Source organism: Lissotriton helveticus, chromosome 3_1 (assembly GCF_964261635.1).
Source record: "Lissotriton helveticus chromosome 3_1, aLisHel1.1, whole genome shotgun sequence".
NCBI lineage: Eukaryota > Metazoa > Chordata > Amphibia > Caudata > Salamandridae > Lissotriton > Lissotriton helveticus.
Window position 1 is genome coordinate 1,868,762,897 of NC_136061.1, and position 25,619 is coordinate 1,868,788,515.

At 46.2% G+C, this 25,619-nt stretch overlaps 1 protein-coding gene across 1 annotated transcript in view; it reads right to left on the reverse strand.

Annotated features, from left to right (window-relative positions):
* LOC144825191 (mucin-2-like) overlaps window positions 1–25,619 on the reverse strand; it is a 1,014,272-nt gene that overhangs the window by 813,392 nt on the left and 175,261 nt on the right. Inside the window, exon 3 of the mRNA XM_078684042.1 lies at window positions 10,350–10,605. Within this exon, the coding sequence (XP_078540168.1) occupies window positions 10,350–10,605 (256 nt within the window). The remainder of the gene's footprint in view (window positions 1–10,349; window positions 10,606–25,619) is intronic.

The following is a 25,619-nucleotide window of genomic DNA, read 5'->3' on the forward strand; positions in this document are numbered from 1 at the left end:
AAAATTCCTGCCTGGACTGTGGTTGAATGTAGATCCAGTGTCAGGACACGAGCCAAAGCCGCACTGTGATGTCGTCACATTTACCGTTGACTACTCTCCGATGTCCGATGTTTCTCAGCCTGTTACCAAAAATGGCAGCACCCTCTTCAGTCATTCACATGCATTTGTAATAACAACTGCTTGGTTCCTCTGCCGGTGTCCAAGGCTCTCACTGGGGTCCAGAGCTCTCACCGCTCTCCTCAGGTCTCCTCCACGTCCCTCCGCTCTATCCGAGGCTCTCGGCGTTCAAGGCTCCCACCTCCAAACAAAGTGGGGCCACAGTAGCAACTCCAGATACATGCTCTCCGTGTGGGACGTGGGTCATGATGTATAGGAAGTCATTTTCGAGGTAGAAACAGCTCATAAATATAGATATTGGTTTAACAGCACATATAAGCAGTACACATTGGGTAAGGTATAAAGGCATAGTGGCAGTATGTAAGCGAAATATATGAAGGCATTAGGGTCAGTAGCTGAGGTAGAAACAGCATATATGTATGAATAATGTTTAAACAGCCTTCTAATCAGAAGTGGGGGAGATGGAATGTTGATCCATTCATTTTCCAAAGGATATAGTTTAATCAAGGGAGAATGGATCACTTGTCCTGATCAACCTTAGGTCTGCAGGATGGTGGGGGGGGGGGGTTTCTGTCCCAATATTAAGACCCTCAGGCACGTGATGGGTATGGTGGTGTCTTTAAGCGGTATATCTTGATTCTCCGCTTATGATTCACGTGTGTGCATAATCATTAGGTCTATTAGGTTATGCAGCCTCCACCAGGAGGTTATTACCCAAGGTTGGTACAGTAGTGAGCCAGAGATACAAAAGATAAAAAGACCGCAAAGCCAGGAGGAAAATTTTTTATTAGGTCTGGTTTTGGGTCTGGTAAACTCAATGGTAGTGCATCCGGTATTACTGGTTTATGAGTTACAGTTGCACTTTGAGTATCAAAAAGGTAAAAAAATTGGTCGACATGTTTCTGCCTCGATTGCCTCTGTTCTAGGACTTACGGGCATTCATCAGGACCGTGAAATAACGTGCAAAGAATTAAATATCGTGTTAAAAGGTGAAAAGGAAAAAGGTTATTGACCTGTTCCTATGTCTTGGAGGTCTGACAAACAATCTAAAGAAGATGGTCAATAAAAATTGGCGGATACTCACATCGGGGGACCTGACCTGGCAGAAACCAAGATTCGCGAATAAGAGGAGCAGGAACCTAAAGGACATCTTGGTCCATACAAGGCCACCCCAAAAGAAACCAAAAGAAAATCTAAATCTATGGGGTAATCCACAAGTGACAGGTCACTACCCATGTGGCTCATGCTCAGTCTGCAACCTCACGAAAGCAACCAAAGAACTACAACTTTTACCGGATTTCAAATGGACTTTGAACAGCCACACGAACTGTAACACCACCCACGTGGTTTATATGATTACATGTCCATGTAAAATGAACTACATTGGAATGACATGCAGAAAAGCGAAGCAAAGACTATGCGAACATTAGAGCAATGTCAAATGCAAAAAGAGTACCACGAAGATGGCTACCCATTACCTAGAGAAGGGCCACACAATATCGGACTTACAATGGGTAATCCTGGAAACGTTACCATACAAAGACCATAATGCCGAAAAAATACTCTTTGAAAAAGAGCAAAGATGGGTACACAGACTCAAGACGGATACTGAAGGGTTGAATGATAATATACCTTGGCTCACGGTGGCAAGAAAATGAACACCCTAGGAGCACCCTACGAGCTAATAAGGCAACCCGGTTCAAAACCCCAAAAATAAGGCCCCATTTCAGATTGAAACCAATAAAGAGGGCCATCTGAATATCAATATCCAATGCCTCCGAAAATAACAGTACCGCCAAAGTATACACAGCAATAGTAAGATGACACTGGGATACCTTCCACAAAGAACATACAGCCCATTCTCAATTTTCTATCCCTAAAGGTAACATTGTACATAATACATAGCAGAAATATTCTCATCACTGAATGAGAAACCCCAATACCTTCTTCCCCCCCCAGTGAAAATCTGCACGAAATAAAATGCAGAAACCACACGTAGCCAATATCTACAAACAACCGAATGCAGATCCATTAGTACTCAGGAAGACTTAAACGACACTATGTATGGGAAAACGTCACCGTCAACAGTCCGTTTTACTAAAATAAAAATAAAAAAAAAAAACGAGTGTTCAATAAAAGAGAGCCTCGCATTTTTGAAACGCATATCAATGAATGTCAACAATATCGTAGTGAATACTATTAGCCCAATAGGAACACGACGAGGACGTAAGCACCGCCTTCCAGGCAGATCCTAAAAAATGACCCGGAAACAAGACGAACCACTTCCGGTTCGGTACGAGCAGAGCAGCGCGCACAATAGCAAGCTGCGAACGAGGCGCAATAGGTAGCGAGGAGACAGCCTCTACCACGTCTACAAAACCGCAAGTATAAGACAGCTGCCATGATATTAATGCCTCAATTTACCTCCCCTTTAGCCCGCTCCAAAAAACTCTACCGGCTGAAGGAAGTGTGCACTAATAATGCGCGAGGTAAACGCTAGTAACATCAGTAACCAAACGGCTCATGCATGTTTCCTGACGCCCCCAAGATAACGGCGTTTCAGCTCACAAAAGCGCCCAATATGCCTTGCATGCCACGACCATAGGTCGAATCCACATTCGCCCTGATAAAAATGATTAGCAGACACATTCACTGCCTTAGCATCACTAGAGAATATGAATGCACGATACTATTAAAACACACTCTGTCCCTTTGCAAGCATGCTATAGGACGGTGCCTGAGTATGGAGAGGACAAGAGAGAGTTGACACTTAAATGTACGAAACGGTCTGAAAAGTATTGCCATTTTTTAGTTGTTTATTGATAAAATTTACGGCAGTATTCTGCTGTGGGTGCGTGTCCCCTTCCCCTACCCCGTGTGTGTGCGTTACAATTCTGTGTTTATCCATTACAGGTACCATAAGACCTCCAAGACATAGGAACAGGTCAATAACCTTTTTCCTTTTCACCTTTTAACACGATATTTAATTCTTTGCACGTTATTTCACGGTCCTGATGAATGCCCGTAAGTCCTAGAACAGAGGCAATCGAGGCAGAAACATGTCGACCAATTTTTTAACCTTTTTGATACTCAAAGTGCAACTGTAACTCATAAACCAGTAATACCGGATGCACTACCATTGAGTTTACCAGACCCAAAACCAGACCTAATAAAAAAATTTCCTCCTGGCTTTGCGGTCTTTTTATCTTTTGTATCTCTGGCTCACTACTGTACCAACCTTGGGTAATAACCTCCTGGTGGAGGCTGCATAACCTAATAGACCTAATGATTATGCACACACGTGAATCATAAGCGGAGAATCAAGATATACCGCTTAAAGACACCACCATACCCATCACGTGCCTGAGGGTCTTAATATTGGGACAGAAAACCCCCCCCCCACCATCCTGCAGACCTAAAGGTTGATCAGGACAAGTGATCCATTCTCCCTTGATTAAACTAATGTTTAAACAGTGCATAGATACATTCGCACAGGGTTACACGGGGAATAAGTAAACATACATAGAATCAAGTAATGACAGTGGCCTGGTGGTGCAGTAGATTTGATGGGCGAAGTAGTTCAGGATAATCTGGTGATGGGATTCTTGGGGCTGGGCGAGTGGAGGCATATGAGTTTTCCACACGACACAGGTGAGGAGGTTTAGTCTTGGAAGCTTAAGCAGGGTGAGTTCAAATATTTGATGAGAAGGAGTTTCAATTTTGTTTTGAAGTAAGGGAAAGATTGATTGTTGCGTAAGTCTTGAGGTAGCGCATTCCAGATTCTGGGGGCATTCACGGAGTAGGAGGAGGTGCAAAGTTTCTCTGTTTTGAATTTAGGCAGAATCATGCGAAGGCTGTTTTAGCTTCGTAGAGGTCTCTTTTGTCTGGCTTTTTATTTGAGAGGTAGTTTGACTTATTCATGTGTAGTGCCTTGTGAGTTATGCAAGAGAAAAGTAACAATATCTCAACTGGTATCATTGAAAAGGCAGTTAAACATGTATGTAGAGAACATTACACAAAATGAAAAAGGGAGACTCAAAGTATGTGTTTAGAATGTGGCTAGGGGTCGCGTAACTAGTTAGCATGGAGGCGTCTCATTCGTTATCGGAATTAACCAGACAAATCGCTCCACCAACGAAGAACGGCCATGCACCACCACCCACAGAATCAAGAATTGTGAGTTATGCATGCAGTTTTAAATATACACTTGCCTCTATTGGAAGCCAGTTGAGCTGCTGTAAAGTGGAAGTTATGTGGCCATGTTGCCTCTCTCCCTATAGAAGCATAGCTGCCTTGTGTAATGCTCTTTCAGATGGGCTACATGTGCTTTTGGGGTGCCTGTAATCATTGCGGTACTATAGTCCAGCTTGGGGAGGACAAGGGCTTGCACCACGGTCTTTAGGTCATCACTTGTATGAAGGGTTTGACTTTTTTTGAGGTGGTTCAGTGATTAGGGAGCACTTTTTGCAGAGGATTTAATATGCTCCTTCATGCTTAGGTGAATGTCAAGTGTGATTCACAGGGATTTAACAGCGTCAGAGATGGACAGGATGCAGTTTTCTGCAGTGATGTTGTTGAGTCAGCTATTTAGGGGAAAGGATTTTTCTTTGGGTTGGATGAGGAGGAGTTCTGTTTTGCTGGAATTGAATTTGAGGTGGTTGCTGGATAACCAGGATTGAACTTTGTGTAGAGCTCTATTGAGGTGCTGGATTTCTCTGGCTAATGAGATTTTCATGTAGAGTTGGGTGTCATCTGTCTAGCGGTGTTTTTTTTTTTTTTTTTTTTTTTTTTTAAAGCGCACAATCACCCGTAAGGGTCTCAGCGAGAGGTTCCATAAAGAGGTTAAATGGGGCAGGACACACACACCCACTCACACATATATTTTTTTAGTGAAAAAAACAAAGGTTAAAGAGATGTTTCAGCATGCTCTCACTTGCTGAACGCAGAGCAGTGTCTGTTTCCCTGCCCGCTGTGAGGCGAGCAGGGAAACAGACACATTGATTTGGGATCCAGGGAGCTGCATGTCAGCAGCTCCTGGATCCCAAAGCAATGCTGGCAGGGACCGCAGGGGCTCTGGTCCCACCCATGGGTGCCCTGGGTGGGACAAGGGCACCCAACCTAGAGGCCTTTGGAGCCAAGAGGACATCATCCCCCAACCATCGGCATGCCAGGAGTTGCATTTGCAGAGTAGTAGAAAAAGGGGGTGTGTCCTCTGAAGACCTCTCAGTAATCATGCTGTGTGGGACTTGCTGGAGGTAACAGGAGGAGTTGTTGGTCCCAAGGACGTCCTTGTGGGCCAACTACCCCTCCTGCTACCTTCAGTAAGTCCCACACTGCGGGATTGCTGAGAGGTCTTTGTGGCCCACCCCCTTTCTCTAACACTCTGCAAACATGCCTCCTGGTACACTACTAGTTGGGGGAAGAAGTTACCTGGGATGCTGAGGGTCCTAGGGGGTGAACAACCCCTTCTGTTACCTCCAGTAATTCCCACACTGCGGGATTGCTAGGAGGTCTTTGGATGCCACGCCCCCTTTTTCCACCACTCCGCAAACGCGTCTCCTGGAGAACTACTGGTTGGGGAATTAAGTCCTCTTGGATGCTGAGGGACCCTGGGCCAAGAAGCCCTCCTGGTACTTTCTGTAACTCCTACACAGCAAGATTTCTGAGAACTGGTAGAGGCCCGCCTCCTTTCTCCAACAAACTGCAATCGCCATTACTATTTAAAAAACCATAGAAATTGCTTGGAAAAAACCAAAGGTTACAGGGACGTTATAGTTAGGAATTAGCATTTACAAAACCTTAAAAATTCACTGAAAAAAACAAGAATTACAGTGACGTTATAGTTAGGAAATGGAATTAAAAACAAACAGAAATTTACTGAAAAAAAGGTTACAGGGATTTTATAGTTAGGCTCAGGTTTCACTCGTACAAAACCAGTGAATTTCAGCAGTTATAGTTAGCTGAGCTAACTATAACTTGCGCCCCCGGAATGCCCTGCTTATGACCTCACATATTCCATCACTCATGAGATGCTGAATGACAAGGTTGGCATAAATATGGGGCAGGGATAAAATTAAGACCAGGGAAAACCTGGTCTAACTCTGGCGAAACGAGGATTTTTTTTCGATTTCTCCTCCTTTTTGCTGTTTCCAAGTGTGCTGTACTGTGAGCACACATGGAAACAGCAAAACTCCAATGATTGTTTATGTGCAGAAAGGTGTCCCTTCCTGCACATAAACCATCATTTAAAAAGATTACGTTTTGCAACTTCAATGTGTGCAACATTGAGCAGCACACATAGAAGTTACAAAATACCATTTAAAGATTCGTTTATTTGCAGGAAGGGACTCCTTCCAACACATAAACAATCTACCCTTGCAACACAGCCACCCTTGCACAATGGTGCAAGGGTGACTGCTTTGGCGCTAGGCAGCTAAATTTAGCGCCAGCGCAGGGGGAAACACAGCGCTGCACCATCTTGTAAATATGGTGCAGCCCTGCATTTCAGAAGTGACGGAGCATGTTGTTAGCCTTCTTGTCTTAACGACATGCTTTGTCACTTTACTAGTAAATATGACCCTTAGGGCCATGTCTTTGTAAAAGGAGTCTTGATCTAGGTCAATGATTTTAAAAAATCAAGACAGTTGTTCTCCCAGATTTTATCCTGTAGCCCTTCTTTCATCAGCAACTATATACTAACATTAATTTTCTGTACATCGAGAATTGGGTAAATACCACCCAAGTGTTTTCTTCATTGAACGGAATAAATTATATTTTTTTCTAAGAAAAAAAAAAAAAGACCCTTAGTGCCTTAGTGTTTCTCCAGTTGTAGAAAGGACACAGTAAGAGTGACTTCTTGGATATTTAGTGGATAAGTGCTTAATATTAAATAAGTAATCAGGACATAGCACTTGCAATTGTAGCTGTAATTGCAGATCATTCATAATCACAGATAAACACCCCTTCACAGCTAGAATTGTGGCACCTAGAGGGAAAATCAAAGCACTGCTACAAGGACATCCACAGCTCTTTTTAGGGAAATCTGATATTTGTCCTCTTCATTATCCTTGTTTGCCTTGTTTTCCTCTCTCCTCTTTCTGTGTGTACACTTCACTGGCTAGACTGTGTACTTTAGTTCTGATAAATAAGATACATCAGAAGGGGCAGCTGAGTGGATGACAGAGAGATATAAAAAATGGTATAGTGATTACATTTAATAGAGAAGGATGGTAGAGGCAGAGACAACATAGAGGGACAGAAGGAGATGTAATGTAACAAGAGAAATATGAGGTAGCCAGAAAGAAAGATAAAGAGAGGGAGGAAGAGGTAGATAGAGAAAGAGAGGAAGTTAAATAGGTAAGATAATATAGTGGTGGAAAGGAGATAGAGAGAAGTAAATGGAAAGAAAGGGAGCAGGTGGGGTGAAATGGCCTTTACAACGCAAGAGGGACCACGCATTCCTTTACCCCGCAAGCGTTACCCTGCTTTCCTTTACCAAGCTTAAGTGTGGTAAAGGCAGTCAGCGCTCCAGCTTCAGAGCTTCTGGGCGGGAAGATTGTGTGGAGGAACAAGAAGGATTGGACCGGAAGGATTGGGATGTGGTTGGGTAAGTAGAGATGGGGCCGGGTTTTAGGGCTCAGGGGTGGGTAGTTTTTAGGGTTGGTTTTAGGGGTTAGGGCAGGGGGCTGAGGTCGGTGTGATTCTTAGGGCTTGTGGCCAGGTTTTAGGGCTCAGGGCAGGGGGAAGGAAGTTTTTAGGGCTGGGGGCCCGGTTTTAGGGATCAGGATGGTTTTTAGGGCTGGGGCAGGGTGGATAACAAGGCTGAGGGCCAGGGTTTAGGGCTCAGGGCAGGGGGTTGTGGTGTGATCTATACTACGCAGATGCCTTTACCAATCATTCCTTTACAGCGAAATTCATTGTAAATGCATGCGTGGTAAAGATGCGGTTGTGATTCAGACCGCGTTGTGAAGACATGTAAAATAATCGCATGCATGGTTTCATCATACAACCGCAGGTGGGGAATACCAAGCAGTGAGGGAGAAAGCAGTGATATAGAAAGAGAGATTGGTGAGGCAGAGAGAGAGGTCAAATGTGAAGTGAGGTGTGAAAAGACAGGTTCAGTAAAAAAAGTAGTGTGACAGAAAAGTAAAGAGACGGGGTGAATGGTAGGAAAAGATGAAGTGTGTGTTTATAAATATATTAGATAGCTAGATAGATATATGCTACAGTAAGACATTAGGTAAAGAGTGGTCAGGTAGACAGTGTTCAGGTACAGAAAGAGGGAGACCGTCTGAAGTGAGCTGTCAGAAGGCAGATCAGATGAGAGTAGGGAGGCAGAGAGAATGGGTGCATGATACAAACAGACTTAAAGTGTGGAGTTAGAGGAGGTGAAGAAGAGAGACTGATGTGACATTAATGAATGGAGCTGTGGTTCATACAGTGGTAGAGAGCAAGAGTGAGGTAGAAAGTCAGTGGTAGAGTAGAGAGAAAAATAGAGAAAGAGAGCTCAGGAAGGGAAACATAAAGACAGAGAGTTGAAGAAAGAGGTGGTTGAAAAATTGTGAGATGAATGGAGATGGCAGAGAGAGGAGAGTGAGAATGTAATGATAAAGGGGTAGAAAAAGAGAAGCAGCTGGTAAGGCAGTGAGGAAGGTGAGGTAAATGAACCAGAGGAAAAAAGTGAGTGAGAGAAGCTAAGAAGGTTGTGAATAATGGTGCGATTAATTGAGAAATTAAGGAGTGATAAAGACAGGTGGGATAGAGGGAAAGTGATATAGGTGTGAGGAAGAGACAGAGAAAAGAGGTAGAGAGAACACTGAGGAAAAGAGTGATGAAGTAGGGAGTAGAGTTAGCGAGAGGAAGAGACAGGTAAAGGCTGGAGATATTGATAGGGTAAGAAAGGGGAAGAAACAAAAAGGGTGAGAAACAGATGAACCAAATGATAGAGAAATTCAGGACAGTTAGGTGTAACAGAGTAGTTAGGAGCAGAGAGGAGTGGGACAGTGAGAGTTAAGTTAGAAAGACATGGCAGAGAAAAAGAGATGTAGAGGTGGGCACACCGCATGGTATAGAGACAGGGTGAGGTCGTGAGAGATAGGTAGATAGCAGTGAGTTAGAGAGGTGTTTTGAAAGAGATATGACGAAGCAGATTAAATATAGATCTAGTTGTTAGGTACATAGGGCTGTCAAGAAAGGCACAAAGTAAGGTATGTCACAGAAGAGGCATGGTGAAGTTATGAGTGAGGCACTAAACAGAAATATATTGTGGCAAAGACAAAAGGGATAGGGTGACAGAGAGAGGTAACATATAAATAGTCTAAGATGGGAGTAGATTGAGAAATGGTTATGAGAGAAGGAGTGGGATTTATTAACTGCCCAGGGAGAGAGAGAAGAGATTCACAAGTTAGAAAGGGAGAGAGACCGGGGGAGATGAAGTAGAGAAAGATGAGGTAGAAAGCGTTGGGTGTAAAGTTAATAGAGTAAGAATATGTTAGAGCATAGTAGACAGAGGTGTAGGAACAGAGGTAAAGAGGAGTGAGCATGGTGGGGCAGAGACAATTGGTAGAGAGGTTAGGGAGAAAAGGAGAGCAATCGAGAAAAGTAGAGAGCGGTGAGATAAGCTTAGGTAGAGAGAGTGTGAGAGAGAGACAGTGGTACAGGTAGGCTGAGAGAGGCTGCGATACAGAAAGAATTCAAAGAGAGAGACACAGAAAAAGGAAGATAGAAAGAGAGAGTTTCTGACTGTCCTAATCAGTTTATGTCTGGGTCCTGGGCAATTGCGCACATTCACCTTTGGGAAAAATCTTTAGATCGCGGATTTTACTCTGCAATACAATTACAACACGGTTGTTACAACGACTGCGTTGTAACCACGCAGTGCCATTACTATGCAAGGTATTACATCGACTTGCAGTAGATGGCGCTCTAACATAAGGAATAGTATTGTGTACTATTCCAACACCTTCCCTACTGCTACGCAGGCTGCAGTTGGAATAGAAAATTATACATTTCTAATGTTACAGGGCCATCTACTGCAAGTCGATGTTATGACTTGCGTGGTAATGGCATTGCGTGGTAACAACGTGGTCGTTGTAACAACCACTTTGTGATTGTATTACGGAGTAAAATCCGCATTGTAAACGTATATATTCGATTATAATTATGTTAATTTCAGAGGAATTGGGACAAGCTCTTGAACATGATAGACTGAGGTGTAGCCTTTTTCAACTTACGGCTTGCCATTCAACAGCAGGAGAGAACCCTTGATGTTAATGGACAACACTTTAATCATCATGGAGATCTCGATAATGTTGTGGGTATCCTTGGAACGTCTTATATCGATGCGGAAATCTTTGCAGTTTTTGCAGCAATGAGCGGCAAAGCGGTAAAGGCATTTTCTAGGAAAGTTGAAGATTTCCCCAGCAAAATTCTTGAAGTTGAAGTAGCCCCACGTGCTGCATATCTTGGAATGGCTCAAAGGTAGGTCACCTGTAAATTTGATTGAAGCCATTAGTAAACCTGATAGATAAATGGAATTTCCTGACTATCCTGTGCATTGCATGATTGCATTTTTTTACAACTCTGTTTATTGGCAGTTCTGTAAAAGACAGATACATAGCATAATGGTGCACTGACATTTTGGTATTCCTGGCAGAACCCCTTCTCCCCTTACCAACTCACCCGACAACTGTGAGGGACACAGGTGGACCTGACAGCATAACCAACAGACAAGAAGAGGCAAACGCATTACAAATATTGCTCAAGCTAGCATTCCATTTCCTCCTAATTTTCATCCACTTTAGGTGGCAAACCCTTCCTTCATATGCCACCCTCTCAGTCAGCATAAACCAGTACATATCACGTTTCCAGTCCCCCAGATGGGGTGACTTCATGCCCCCCACAGTCTTGCAGTATTACATTTAGCAACCATTAGCCCCAGGGTCCACCATATTTGTTCAATTGGATTCAGGTCCGGTGCGCTCGAGACTTTGGGGAGACTCCATTACGCAGAGGTGGTTATCATGTCCCCAGTCACTTCAAACATACATGCCACAACTGCTGCCCAAAGGCTTTGTAATGTGGGTATTCCAACACAGTATGGTAAAATATGCCTATTTGCTTACAACCATGCAGACAACTCTCCGTCCTTGCTCTACCCATCTTGACCAGTGCAGTCTGGGCATAGTAGGATCAATGTAATAGTTTTAATTGAACCAAGCGGAAACCTGTCCATATGGCCACCTCCCTTGGGGATGCCAGAGCTTCCGCCCACTCATCATCCTCTAGCGCTTTAGGTTTTGAGCCCATTGCTCCCTCAAATGCTGCAAGGCATCAGGGGTGTTATTGATCAACTTTTTATATGTCAGGGATGCCTTTTTCCGTGGCATGTATCCATCCATCTTCTAGGGGCAAAGACTCTGGGAGCTCCGCTCTTTTCGCCAATACAACCCGAAGTGGGTGACGCACCTGGAGATAGCTGTAGATCTCGGTGGGGCCTATCTGATAGTCATGCAGTAGGTACCTCCATAGGAGGGCATCCCCAGGCGCTCAGAGGTCCTCTACTTGGGAAAGGCTAATAAAGTACCACTTGCCAAATGCTCCCAGGATGCCTAATGTTGCTGTATCCCATGAGGGTATGGCTTGCGTGATTTTACCCCTCCATCCCTTCACAGTTGTGTGCCAGAGAGTAACCATGGTTGTCGTTGGGTCAAAGAGGGAAGTGTACCTAAGTGGGCCATAGATAGTGCTGAGGTACATAATAGCAGTTTGTGAGACTCATACACAATGCTGCACTTGCAGCTGAATACATATTGATGGCATCTGTTTCAAATATCAAACCAATTGTCAGCAGAAATACAGATGTTTGTACTTCCAGGATGTCTTGTGGGCAGGACATGATATCCCGGAGAATGAAATCATTGGGCCAGAAGCTGGAAGCCCATGAACTCTTGGTGGTCACCAGCATCACTTCCAAAATGAGGGTTCCACAGCTGGTAGCAAGGTTGTTGCGGGTGGGAAGAGTGGCATCATCTGGGATGGCCAAGGTGACTGTTGGTCAGTTGAGCAACCAGGTAACACTGCAAGTGGAGTCGAGTAAATGTGGGATCTGTCAGGCAGCAGCAGATTGAGAGGCTCATTGTAGGAGATGTGGGCATGTGTGGTAGCGGGAACATTGTCCTGGAGTGTGATGGGTCAATCTCTTACCCCTTTTCAGCTACACTTTACGAGAAGCCTAGAAGGCTTTTAAAATAATTACTCACTTGTGAGTCACAAAACTTCACAAATTCCTAGCATTGTCCAGTGAATGTATAGAAAACGTAGGCCCTCATTACAAATGGGGGAATACACTCCAGATGTAATTTCACCACTCACAATTCTGCATGACCTGCCTAGAATTAGTGGGTCTGCAAATTCCAGTCCCCATAAGCCTAGTTTTACTGGGTGTGGATGCCCTCCTTATGCAACCACAATTGAGGGACTGTGGACAGGAGCACATTCTGGCCCCTGTCTGACCCCTGCAACTCCACGGATGAGTATACCATGCTCCCTGAAGCCTGACACAGGCCTTTCACTCCTCCTTTTCCTCCCCCACCCTGCCCCAAGCAGCGAGCCATGGTGTGTTATGCACCCACCATATTCAGAGCCCCTAGCAAGAAGCTGTGGACAGGGCAGAGAGGGCCCAAACCTTCATTCCACAGATCCCTCCCCCAACCCCTCCCCTCCAGTGAGGAAGAACAGCCCTCACGCAGTGGCCAAGCCGAGGGCTTTGTGAGACCCCTCCCTTCTGCCCAGTGCACAACACGATGGGAGCAGATTATGCTCTCTCCAAGCATGCCCCAGAGGCCATGCCAATCAACTTGTCAGAACAAAGGCGTACATCTAAAGGCCAATGGCCAAGATGTAGTTGTATGACTCCCCCACTCCTCCGTCCGCCAGCCAAAGTAGAAAACGGGGGAGCTGCTCTGGCATCCTTTGGGTCTCACCTGCACTGATCCCCCCACCCTCCACCCCTTGACCACCACCGGCCCTCCTGGTGAAATCTTCCAGCTGTTTTAAGTAGGTGGTAAAGGTCAATGAACATATCCCTGGAAGCAAGCTAAACTACACTTAAAAGGGCCTAGTATTCCTGAGTCTGTGCAACTATTCACTATGATCGGACAAAGCTTAGACTAGCCAGAATTTGGAGGAGGTATATTTGCCAGAATCATAGATTCCGGCCCTCTGCCTCACCTAATTCCATCAATGTTGTAACGAGGGCCTTGGTGTTATATACATTGTTCTTAGACTCAGTTGTTCTTTCTGGTTTAAATATCAGTACTTTATGAACTAGAATTAAAGATGGAAGCAACGCCAGTTGGTCTTTACTCTGGAAATGCTGAAACACCCCAACTCCTACCTGGATCACAAGGTTGTGAGCAGAGATTGGTTCGACAATCGGATAACGAGCAAAGGTAGAGATCTTTCTGTTTAAATTATCCTGATTACAGTACTAAACAGCCACTAATACTCCTTGCTTCAGATTCTTACTAAGAAAAACCAGGGCTTATTGAAAAATCTGCTTCAAACAACAATCAATTTTAGCACAAATATATGCAATTAAATACAATTATACATTAAAGAGGATGTACAGCATACTCTAACAAACATCATTATAGGAATCTAAATGAAAATCCATTAACAGGAAAGAAGCAGCCCACTTAAACCTTAGGTTTCCAGCCTCAAAGGGTGCTGGTCCTTCATCAGCCTTGGAAGAAGTGAGAGAAAACGCTAAAACCTTCATCACTGCATGCAATAAAAAAAATACCTTTTAACTGAAATAAAACATTTTTCTCATCATGGAATGCAAGACTATCATGAATTATACAGCATGGGGTACACTCTAGAGCAATTTTTACAAAACTAATAATATGATTTAATGTTTGGCAGAAGGAAAACTCCGTCACAACTATGATGGTATCCTTTCACCATTTTACGAGTGCCATAGGATAATGCACTAGTAATACAGCGGATGGGATATCCATCGCGATTGTGATGGGGTATCCCCCATAGTCCCATTGGTAGCAGTATGGCTTAATCCTGTTTCGAAATGAAACTTTATATTTATTTGTACATACACTTGAATATTAATATGTTTTTATGATGATTGGTCTTTAGCAAATACCAATTATATGAGCAGGCGCTAGTGAAGGTATAATCAAGTAGATGTGAAATATGCTAAAGTTAAATCAATGAATCCTTTCCTGGCTCGGGTCCTTTATGCACTCCACTGTGGCGTATTTAATAAAGCATTGTGATTTTTACTATTTAATTAGGACAAGCCATGATACTTCATATAAATGCCTCCTTACATCCATCCCCCTTACAGGTAGGTACCTACAATTGGATGGAACTGTCCCCATGACACACGAGAATCAAATGGCATAGCAATGAAATGTGTTCCTGTTGCTAGATAGATACCAAATAATCTATCTATCTATCTATCTATCTATCTATCTATCTATCTATCTATCTATCTATCTATCTTTCTATCTATCTATCTATCATCTATCTATCTATAGATTCAGAGACAGACAGGGAAAGAGGTATGACTGAGAAAGAGAATACATAATGGAAAAACTCACTCCTGTTTCTGGTTGTCAACTCGGCTCTTCTACCTGTTCCCAATTTATAGTTATCACTTATTAAATGTAATAAGGTAAGCCAATGTTAGTCTTTGGGAGAGCTAGGCCTTGCAGTAGTGAAAAATGAATGTAAGAGTTTTTCACTGCACACTGCCATATGGGCTGTCAAGGGTCTACTCTAGGGTTGACTTATATGTTTTAAAAAGGAAGATGTAGACTTGGCAAAAGGTTTATTTTGCCAGGCTGAAATGGTAGTGTACCAATGCACACACAGGATGCAATGTCAGGCCTGGGATATGTTTAAACGACTACTTAGGTGGGTTGTACAATCAATGCTGAAGGCCCACTAGTTGCTTTTAATGTATAAGTAGCACTTTATTAGGGACTTACAAATACATTAACTGTGCCAATTGGGAGTAAACTAACTTCACCATGTTTAAAGGAGAGAGCAGAGGGTGTGGTCAAGATGGCAGGGAGCTAGGATGCGCTTCCTGATCGCTCCGAGCTGCCGCCAACTTTAGCGCACTTTAGAGCCCACTGGCTCCCTCTACACTGGCATTGGTGGGTGCCGAAGATTCCTGATAGCTCGGAGCACCCGCTGGCATAATCCGGAGCAGAGGGGTGGATGAGCGGAGCGGTGACCGGGAAGCCAGGGGAGGCGGACAGCTCGTAAGCCTGAGCATGGCTGCCAGCCTGGGCTTTGCTTGGGCCGGTTCTCACAATGAAAATGAGTGTAGAGCGACAGGTGAGAGTGGCTACGTCGGCGGAGGATACCTCTGCATTACCAGGCGCCGGCCCTGGGGGTGTGCTCTCCTGATTGATTCGACCCGCCTGGGGAGGCTCAGAGGGGTTGCAGTTCAGCGGGCCTGGGCCGCGAGGTGTAGCCTCCGAACCCCCACAGATCAATTTGCAGCCGAGTGGGGGGGGGGGGGGGGGGCAGGGTTTGCCCCACATTGAGTGCTCCCCACGGACTTTCAGTCCATCTTTTGGGCCAGAGGCGATTGTGTTCCATGCGCCTCAGCCCCATGCTTGCAGCACGCCTGTTGGAGAGTTGAGGCCTGTGGTGCGGGACTATTCGCGGCCTGGAGCGGGTGTGCTCGCAGTTGTGGGTCCCAGTGGCGCCCTCCAGCCTCTCCCTGAACTTGGCCTAGCACAGCGACCCCCCCATTGCAAAACTCAACATCCTACCAGGTAGCAGGGGATGCACAGCTCCACATCCTCTGTCTCGGTGGACCCTGGGGGCCACACACTGAGCTGTGCTGGTCTGGCCGGGACTGTCCCAGCCCTATTGTCAGCCAGAAAGGTGCTGGTTCTAGATTGGCCTGATGTGAGGCATTAACCGAGAACAGCATCCATCAACAACACCCTTGGCTGGAGCCACATACTTACGCTTTCACTTGGGCTGGCAGGCAGACCGTGATTAGAGATTCCGGTCTCACCTGTGAGGAGGCTGGGAGGAAAGCCGAATGTGCTGCAGCTTGTGAGTCCAGCTGTAGGATATCTCTGTCTGGGGCCCGAACACATGCACGGGATCCGAGGCCTGCGGAGACCCGGGGAGGGTACTTGCATTGACCGCCTCTTGCTGTACTGCGATCGTCGAGGAATCTTGAGCAGCGGATGCCCCGGAGTCACCACTTGGGGTCTGCAAAGCTAGCGGGAGTCAAGCAAGGTCAAGACTAGAAACATGGCGCTGAACCAATCCAAGAAAGACGGCTCTCTTAAGGACATGTTTGGCAAGCAAGGTGGCACCGCAGGGAGGACAAGCTCGTCCCTGCAGACACTGACCTTAAATCAGACCCTGAAGATGGGGAAGGCCCGGTGACTAAGACCTTTCTGGAATCACTGTTCACCTCATTGCGTGCGGATCTGCAGGTGATGAAAACAGACCTGACTGCGGAATTGCATGAAGTGCGTTGAGATGTAGATGAGTTGCGTGAAAGAGTGGCCGACCTGGAGGATAGGGAGTCTACTAGAGAAGAAGTACTGAGATGGCTCAAACAAGAGGTCCTGAGGCTCAAGGAGCAACATCTAGACCTTCAGGCAGATAACGAAGACCTTGCGAACCGCTCAGAGAGAAACAATATCCGCGTCAGAGGGGTCCCATCAAACGCAGAAGGATCCAATCTTAGAGAATACCTTACAGAGCTCTTTAAACATCTCCTAGGATCTACAGACGACTCCTCCCTACAATTGGACCACACCCATCGGGTGGGTCCTGAGCAGTCAGGAAAGGGACCACCGTCAGACATCTTGGTGTGCTTGCAAAATTTTCAAACCAAACAGAGATCTTTAAAAAAAAACAGGATGCTCAACCTACTCTATTTAAAGGCCACGCACCACTGCTAACCAAGACCTCTCCCGGATCACTCTTCAAAAACTTAAGGTCTTCCACCCAATCTCGGACCACCTGAGGAAAGCTAGCATTCCATTTGCATGGGTCCAACCTTTATGAAAGTGTGCTCCTCCAGATCCGGTCCCTAAAGGAAGCGTGTGTCCTGTTGCATATCAACACACCTGAGGACTCCGGAGATGGGCCTCCACCCCTGGAGACAGACGGACTGCACCGATAAACATGGCAAACAGTCAAGAATGGCCGGTGGAGAGTGAAACCGGATCAAGACACCATTAGAAAAGAGCGGCAGGAGGTCTTGCAGGCCCTCTGTGAGGCTTCCTGAGGTCATAGTGGAACGGCGACATAAGGAGAAGAGGGTGCTAAGTGGCGCTGATAATGGTGACATGAGATCGGGAAGATCGAGAATTTGGAGGCTACAACCCTTCCGATGAACCCCCATTGTCTCTTGTTCCACCTTGGAGGTCTTCCTACTGGACCTACTCAGTCCTTCATTGCTAATGACCGGCCAAACTTTTTTGGTCTCCATAAAGTTTTCCATGTTAACAATTTTATTAGTCTTGTTATCTTGTTGTAGTTTAGATTACTTTGTTGGGTTGCCCCTTCCAATGAACCACATCAGATAGACCCCATGCTCATGGGCTTGGTCACCAGAACCCCTCCTCATCCAGGTGCTGGGAACGTTATACACTCAACTGGGGTGGTACTGGCCTGATCCCTCATAGCGCGCTCCCTTCCCTGTCCCTATGGAAATCAAGATCGTTAGCCTCAATGTGTGTGGCCTCAACATCCCAGTTAAGAAGTCGGCAGTACTTTCCCTGTTGGAGCACAATCAGATCAGGGTGAAATATGCCTACTCCATGAGACTCATATAGTCCCTAAAGATACACAGAGAATGTACACCAGGAGGTTCCCGCACCAATTTTGGTCCTCAGGGAAGGGGAAGGCCAGGGTGATGGCTATTTTCCACTCTAAACACTTCCCTGGTCCTGCTCTAGGTCCTTTAGCTGAGATTAAGGGCTGCCTCCTAGCGTTCCGAATGCAATTAGGCACATTTCATTTCACAGTTGCTACAATATACTCCCCAAACAAACAGCAGGAGTCCTTTCTATTGTACGCCCTAGCCAGTGTTCTCCACACTCCGGATGCAGCGGTGGTGGTGGGTGGGGACCTGAACATTGTGATAGACGCAGAGCGGGATCGCTCCGGCCACAAATCTGGTGATTCAGGCGCTCTTTCCCCTGCGGGGCCGGAATGGCTAGAGGAGTATGGGCTGTGTGACGTGTGGCACTCACAACACCCAAACACATGATTACACCTTCTATTCTGCTACCCACAAGACTTACGCCCACCTCAACCACTTTCTAGCTACTCCATCGGAGTTGGAACGCGTGATCACTTCTACCATTAAACCTTGCTCGCTGTCCGACCATGCACACATAACAATGACTCTCCGAGCCTCCGCCCTCTGCAGGCAAACACCTGCTTGGCGCCTTCGAGAGACGATACTGCAGTCAGGGACAATGGTCATAGCACTGAAATAGACCATACAAGACTTAGAGCTTAACGACACAGGTGCCACCCCGCTGTCCTGAGTTTGGGAACCCTTGAAACTAGTGATTCGGGAGGAGCTCTTTTTGCAGAATCCGCTCACGATAACAAGCTGAGAAAAACCTACAGGAGTGAGCTAGAAAGGTCCGTGCTAGAGCTAGAATTGATACACAAGCGCACTGGTGCCTCCCGTATTTGGAGGCAGTTGGAGAAAGAGCGGCTGCAACTTAAACGTTTGGATATAGATGGGGCCGAGCATGCAATGTTATGCTTCAAACATATATTTTATGTAGGAAGCAATAAGGTAGGCTCCGTAGCAGGCAGTTCGCACAGTCAGTCAAATAGGTTCAGACAGGCTTGGGAGCCGTAGTGTCAGACGTTCTCAGCATTGCAGACCCCTTTCAGGCCTATGAAGTGGTGTTGTATAAATCCAAACCTAGTAGCTGGGCAGACCCCCATACATACCTTGCAGTGGCAGCAATTTCCCCCTCCCCCCGACGGAGGCTGAAAGCTTAGATAAGTCCATTTGCATTGAAGAAGTCACCCTGGCTTGGTTAATCAGAAGGTAGGGAAGATGAATAACTGTCCATTCAGTTCCCCTGTTTAGTTGAACAAAATCAAAGGTGGAATGGACACTTGTAACCGCGTTACCTTGGTTCCTTAAAAAACCCTCATAAACGCGGTGAAAGAGTCGTATAAAGCGGTGTTTCTTTTTCTCCGCCCCACACTCGCGTTATGGCATAGTATTTGGGTTTTTTAAGTGTGCTGTATGCCTGCCTCAAGCCTGAGGCACCGTCTGGTCCAACGCGAAAGTGTTCAGAGATAGTACTGTGCCCACAATGAAAAGATAAAAAACAAGCTAGCATCAAGGTCAGGTTTTAATATCAATGAGATGTTGCTTGTTATTAAAAAATTAGTTGGGTATACCTATGGATCAAGTAACTAAATCCCATTATACCACTTGAGATCATCAGTCAACATGTTTCTGCTCCTCATCGCCCAGCCGGGTCTGTGGAGCATTCGTCAGGACTTAAAATAAGCCTCGTACTTACACCATTTGTGCAGTGCTTACAGTGGTTATTATATTGCCACTTAGTTTCTGGCAGAGGTTTCTTTATACCTCTTAATTCGTGTGGACGGGCGTCCTCGGGGTGTTGACAAATTGTCACAGACCGTGTTATGGAATATTTCCACTGCTAGTGCTGGCTCACGTCGGGGGCAGAGCCAGCACTAGCAGTGGAAATTTTCCAGAACGCAGTCTGTGACAATTTGTCGACACCCCGAGGACGCCCGTCCACACGAATTAAGAGGTATAAAGAAACCTCTGCCAGAAACTAAGTGGCGATATAAGAACCACTGTAAGCACTGCACATATGGTGTAAGTACGAACCTTATTTTAAGTCCTGACGAATACTCCACAGACCCGGCTGGGCGATGAGGAGCAGAAACATGTTGACTGATGATCTCAAGTGGTATAATGGGATTTAGTTACTTGATCCATAGGTATACCCAACTAATTTTTTAATAACAAGCAACATCTCATTGATATTAAAACCTGCCCTTGATGCTAGCTAGTTTTTTATCTTTTCATTGTGGGCACAGTACTTTCTCTGGACACTATTGCGTTGGACCAGAGGGTGCCTCAGGCTTGAGGCAGGCATACAGCACACTTAAAAAACCCAATGACTAAGCCATAACGCGAGTGTGGGGCGGAGAAAAAGAAACACCGCTTTATACGACTCTTTCATCGCGTTTATGAGGGTTTTTTAAGGAACCAAGGTAACGCAGTTACAAGTGTCCATTCCACCTTTGATTTTGTTGAAGTCACCTTGGCGACAGCTCCCCTAAAGCCGCTGAAGTCGCCTGGCCAAAACGGGTTCAGCGTGGCATTTTATAAGACATTTTGCGCGGAGCTCGCCCCAATACGTACTTGCTTATTCAACGCATTTGCTGTGACGGGCACCTTTACAGAGTCAATGCTTCAAGCTTCGACATCAGTCATCCTGAAATCTGGCAAGGACCCTAAGCAGTAGAGGTCCTACAGCCCTATCTCGCCCTTAAACATCAATGCAGAACTGGTTGCCAGCATGCTAGCCCACCGCCTTAACCCCTTAGATGCCTGGCCTCATAGACCTTGACAAGGTGGGATTCATTCCCGGTCGCCAATGCGGGGACAATACTAAACGCATATGTAATCTGATTGACCAGATGAATCCCTACTGCTGGTGGTTGACATTGAAAAAGCATTTGACAGAGTGCACTGGCCAAACCTCTTCGCAAAACACTAGAACTCTTTGGTTTGGGCCAACGCTCCTGGAGCTGGATCAAGAGCATTTATAGCTCCCCCAGTGCGGTGGTCCGAGTGAATGTTGTGAGCTCTGAAAGCTTTACTATCAAGCGGGGCAGGCGCCAGGGCTGCCTCCTCTCGCCGATTCTTTTTGCTTTATATATGGAGCCCCTTGCACAGCGTCTAAGAGACAACCCTAAAGCCTAGCGTATCCGATTTGGTGCTGATCGACATTTAATCAGCCTTTATGCAGACAAAATTATCTTCTCTTTCAACCAACCTCTGGGCTCTAGGACTTTGGTGCAGCTTCGGGGTTCCGCATGTACATTCATAAATCGCACATACTGAAACTCAATATCACCCCTAATTCTGTATTGGTCCTACGTTCCCAGTTTGACTTTCAGTGGGTCACAGATGATCTTCCCTATCTCGGTCTGGCAATAAACCAGAGTCTCTCCAAAACTGCTGACACCAACTACGCAAAACTACTTTCCCTGAGCCGCAAAGATCTGACACAGTGGCAACTTCTGCCACTCTCTTGGCTTGGCAGAATTGTAGCTGCAAAGATGAATGTCCTTCCGCGAGCCCGCTACATATTTCAAACCCTTGCATTAGCTCCACTGACTGGCACAATCCATGCTCTCCAAAGAGAGATTGAGCACTTTATCTGGGGGAAGATGAAACCTAGGTTGCAGAAACAACTTCTGCAGTGTTCTAAGCTAGAAGGCAAACTTAAACTTTAGAGTTAAATGCATACAAGAAAGGAATGATTGAATATCCTTCTTAAGGAGTATATTCATTAAACACAAGTTTCTCAAAAACTGCCGAGGAGATTTTCACAAAGTTTTGAAAAGCACACTTTGTGAGTAAAGTTCTTGCTGTCTACTAAATTTGGTGTAATTCTATATTTTCTGCATCAGACAGGAATTTTTTGGGGAGGACCTGTAAGAAATTGTGTCTTTGATTGACAGGGTTGAAAACTCTTTTCCAACAACAACCCCAGTCCTTGTCAAGGTAAACCACAAAAGTCAGTACATTAACCTGCGCTTAACCCTCTGGTAGATTGGCACAAAAGCAGCAGTTTAACCTAGAAGCTCTGTGGTAAGTATTTCTGCAGCACACAAACAGTAATAAAGGGAAAACACAGTTCAAGCGATATCCCATATCAATTACAAAAAGACAAAAGACAATGGATCCCCGTTCGATGGGGCTGAATTTGCTGAATTCCTCAAGCATCGTGGGATCCGCCACCACTGAGTCACCCCACAATGGCGGCATGCCAATGGGGACGTTGAAAGGGTCATTTGCACGCTAAACAAGACGTTGCACATTGTCACTGTCCAACAGGCCAATCCAGAACAACGGCTCCACCTGTTCCTCTGAGAGTACCTGAGCACCCTGCACTGCATAACCCATCAGACACCGTGGGCCCTGATGTTCAACAGACCACGGCGAGAACTGATCCCCACCTAGCCTGGGTGGACGTCACCACCTCATGACATCCAGAGACTCAAGCACAACGCCGGCGGTGCAATGAACAGGCCAGAGTGCAGCATCGGGCCAGACCCAGATTACTGCAGACAGGAGATACCGTCATCCTCAAAGACCACCGCCCAGGGTGGAAGTTCAGAACCCCCTATGAACCAGGAACCCGGGACCTGGGACTTAGATAGTCACACCGAAATATCTCTTGGTTTAAAGAAGTAATACCTTCACACTCTGATCCATGCCTGGCGACAGAGGAAGGATACAACAACCGGCCAGACAGGGCGGGTGGTAAAACGGGCAATACGGGCAAGAGGGGTGCAGAAGGCCGAAGCCCAGCGGACTCACCAGAGCCTCATCAAGGCACTCCAAGAAGCACCTCTGCCTTGTAAGCTGCCCCTCCCGATTCAGTCCATCACTACAGTCTCAGGCCGAACCACCACCCTAGCCATCGGCTCAAAGACTTTGCGTGTTGAACAACATGAACTTCTGCAAGACCAAGTTGGGGAGGGATGTAGCAGGCCAGCAGTCCTGCTGCTGGTGTCTAATACCGGATGTACCCACACGTCATCTGCAGGACAGGTGTGACCCACAGAAAGTTGATAAAAGAGAGTGAGCCACTCTGGCTCAACTCCGATACCCACTATAGTAGCATGAGCATAATTAATGTGTCCCCATGGATCCCCCACGCATACATTCTGCTATGCACCGTGAGACACGATACTAATAATGTTACTATAGTAAACAGTCCGGTCACTTAAGGACTTAAAAGGGATGTTAACTGAGAAACCCATACCATCCCCATATCCATAAACCATGAGGCAAGAGCGCTAGAATAACTGCACTTTTCAGCCTCAATTTAAGGTTTCCGTATCTCGAAACCACTGGGACTACAGCACAAAAATTAATGCACATCTTAGCCTCACTTTTAGGCTCTGATGCAAATAATTTTTTGACAGATTGAACTTGCTTATATTTAGTTAAAGACCGCAACTACCAGACTAACAAAGGACCCCCTCTCTGCCTACACATTTTGGAGATTAACCAGAACCATCATCACTGCCGCTGGGACCAACACTTACACTACTAACTTATATCCATCGGTAATGAACAAGGTCTAATGCAGCTGGCATCAACACACATACTCCCAATATAGATCTGTTGTTCAAGATGAGGCACAGACTCATGAGAACACTACCCACAATGACTTACCTTACGATCATTCTGTTCTCGCTCCGTCTCTTTTTGCTGAAAGCTGAATATGCCTTAAAAAATCATTACTGAATGTAAGTTTGTGTCATTAGCTGGGTTCCCTCTAGAAGAACCCCACTGAGCTCACTGACGAAGAAGGGTAAGTGAATGCACCCACCCTCTTTATTCTAAAAGGTGCTCTGTGAATAACAAGACAAACGCCCACATCACGGTTCTGAAGAAGGCCACCTGACTCATAAGAGCAACCCTAAGGCCAAAACATGTGAATCCCCCCCCCCCCAACAAGGTGCTGTGGACCAATCATTAATCCACCAAAGCACTACTGTTTCTTTCAACCATATGCCTTTCCTGACTAAATACAATTTATTTAAACAGGATTAGGAGACATTTTCTCCTACTTCCCATGACTGCGAACCACACAGTCTCCCTCCTGGTGGAGCTTGGTTAATCACTTGGTGAACCTAACCCTCAAGTGATTACGATCCGATCATGACACTATCCACCTTACCACACGAGCGGATAACATATGCCGCATACTGTGAAAGTGTGGTTGAGGGTCCTAATACAACACTTTTGAGACTCTGGGTCATTGACACTGGTGATTCATTCCTCTATGATTGTCGATCTAGGTGTGATACCATGGTCTGTGTTTTGGAGACACTCCTGCGCCGACAGACTGCTCTATGAAGGAAGAGCAGGACAGAGGAATGTGCCCTTCAAAGTTGGCAAAGCCCAGAACCCAAACTCCAAAAGCAGAGACACTAAATCACATTTGTGTCTGGTGAAGTATTATAGGAAGGGGATCTTAAGACTTCCAAATTGTCAAACTGCAGCTGTGCAGCAGTGCAGAGAAGCTCAACATGAGCTCTGCCAGTTGTGACCTGGACTGGGGACTGAGGGTCTGCCAGTCATCATTGCTGGCTGAGGCAACATCACCCGGGAGAATCAAGAACACTGGCCTGGACCATCAGCTTCTGCCTGATATGAGACCAGAGGACCCTGTGAGGAGAAGGAGACTGTCTGGTGGGAGCGCTGTCCAGTGGAGGGATCTTGTTGAGTAGATCCCAGGAGTGGAGTGTAAGATTCTGGTCCATCAGGACCCCCTTGCCAATCGGACCATCCGCCCATGTGAGTGACTCACAACCCCTGTATTCCTAGTGAGAGCCACAGTGAATCTTAAGGCTCACCACCCTGGAGCAGCACTGTAGTGTAGATAAGGTGTCACCCTTTGCACTGTTGTGACCAAAGAGGGATGTCACCTTGAGTGCACAGGACTCTAACCCTGTATGTCAGGTGGGGAGCCCAAGAGAAAACCAAGGGCCATTCCCTGTGACCAATGTGCAGCTGCTGCTTTGTCATTGGAACGTGTGTACCAACCCTAGGTCTGCCATCACAGACAGACCATACTTAGGGGCAGATTTATGTTAACTGGCGCATCCCCAGGGATGCGCCAGTTAACATGCGCCACAGTGCGCCACTGCTCCGCCACCCATGGTGCGCCGCATTTATAATGCGGCGCACCATGGTGCAAGACAGTGAGGATGCGTGACGCATCTCTCGGCGCACGGGCGGCGCATTGCAGGAGTCATGTCGCAAGTGCGACATGACTCCTGCAATGCACAGGAGCCTCCTATTCAATGCATGTTGCGTCACCCTTACGCCTGCTTCAAGCAGGCGTAAGGAATTGACGTAGTAAGTGACTGAGTGAAATCTTATAGATTTCACTCAGCCACTTTTGCGAGGCGCACCTTCCCCGGAACGCCCACCCTGCGCCGGAACGCCCACAAGCGGCGCAGGGCTTTACAACGTGACGCATCTGCCTAGATGCGTCACGTTGTAAATCATTCGTAGGGATGCGCCACGTTTACGCCACGTTGCGTGACGCAACAGCGGCGTAAACGTGGCGCAAGTGCCTCATAAATCTGCCCCTTAGTACTTACCCTGACAATGGAGGAGCACAATGGGGGTCCAGGCACTGTGCAGCCGGCGACGAGAC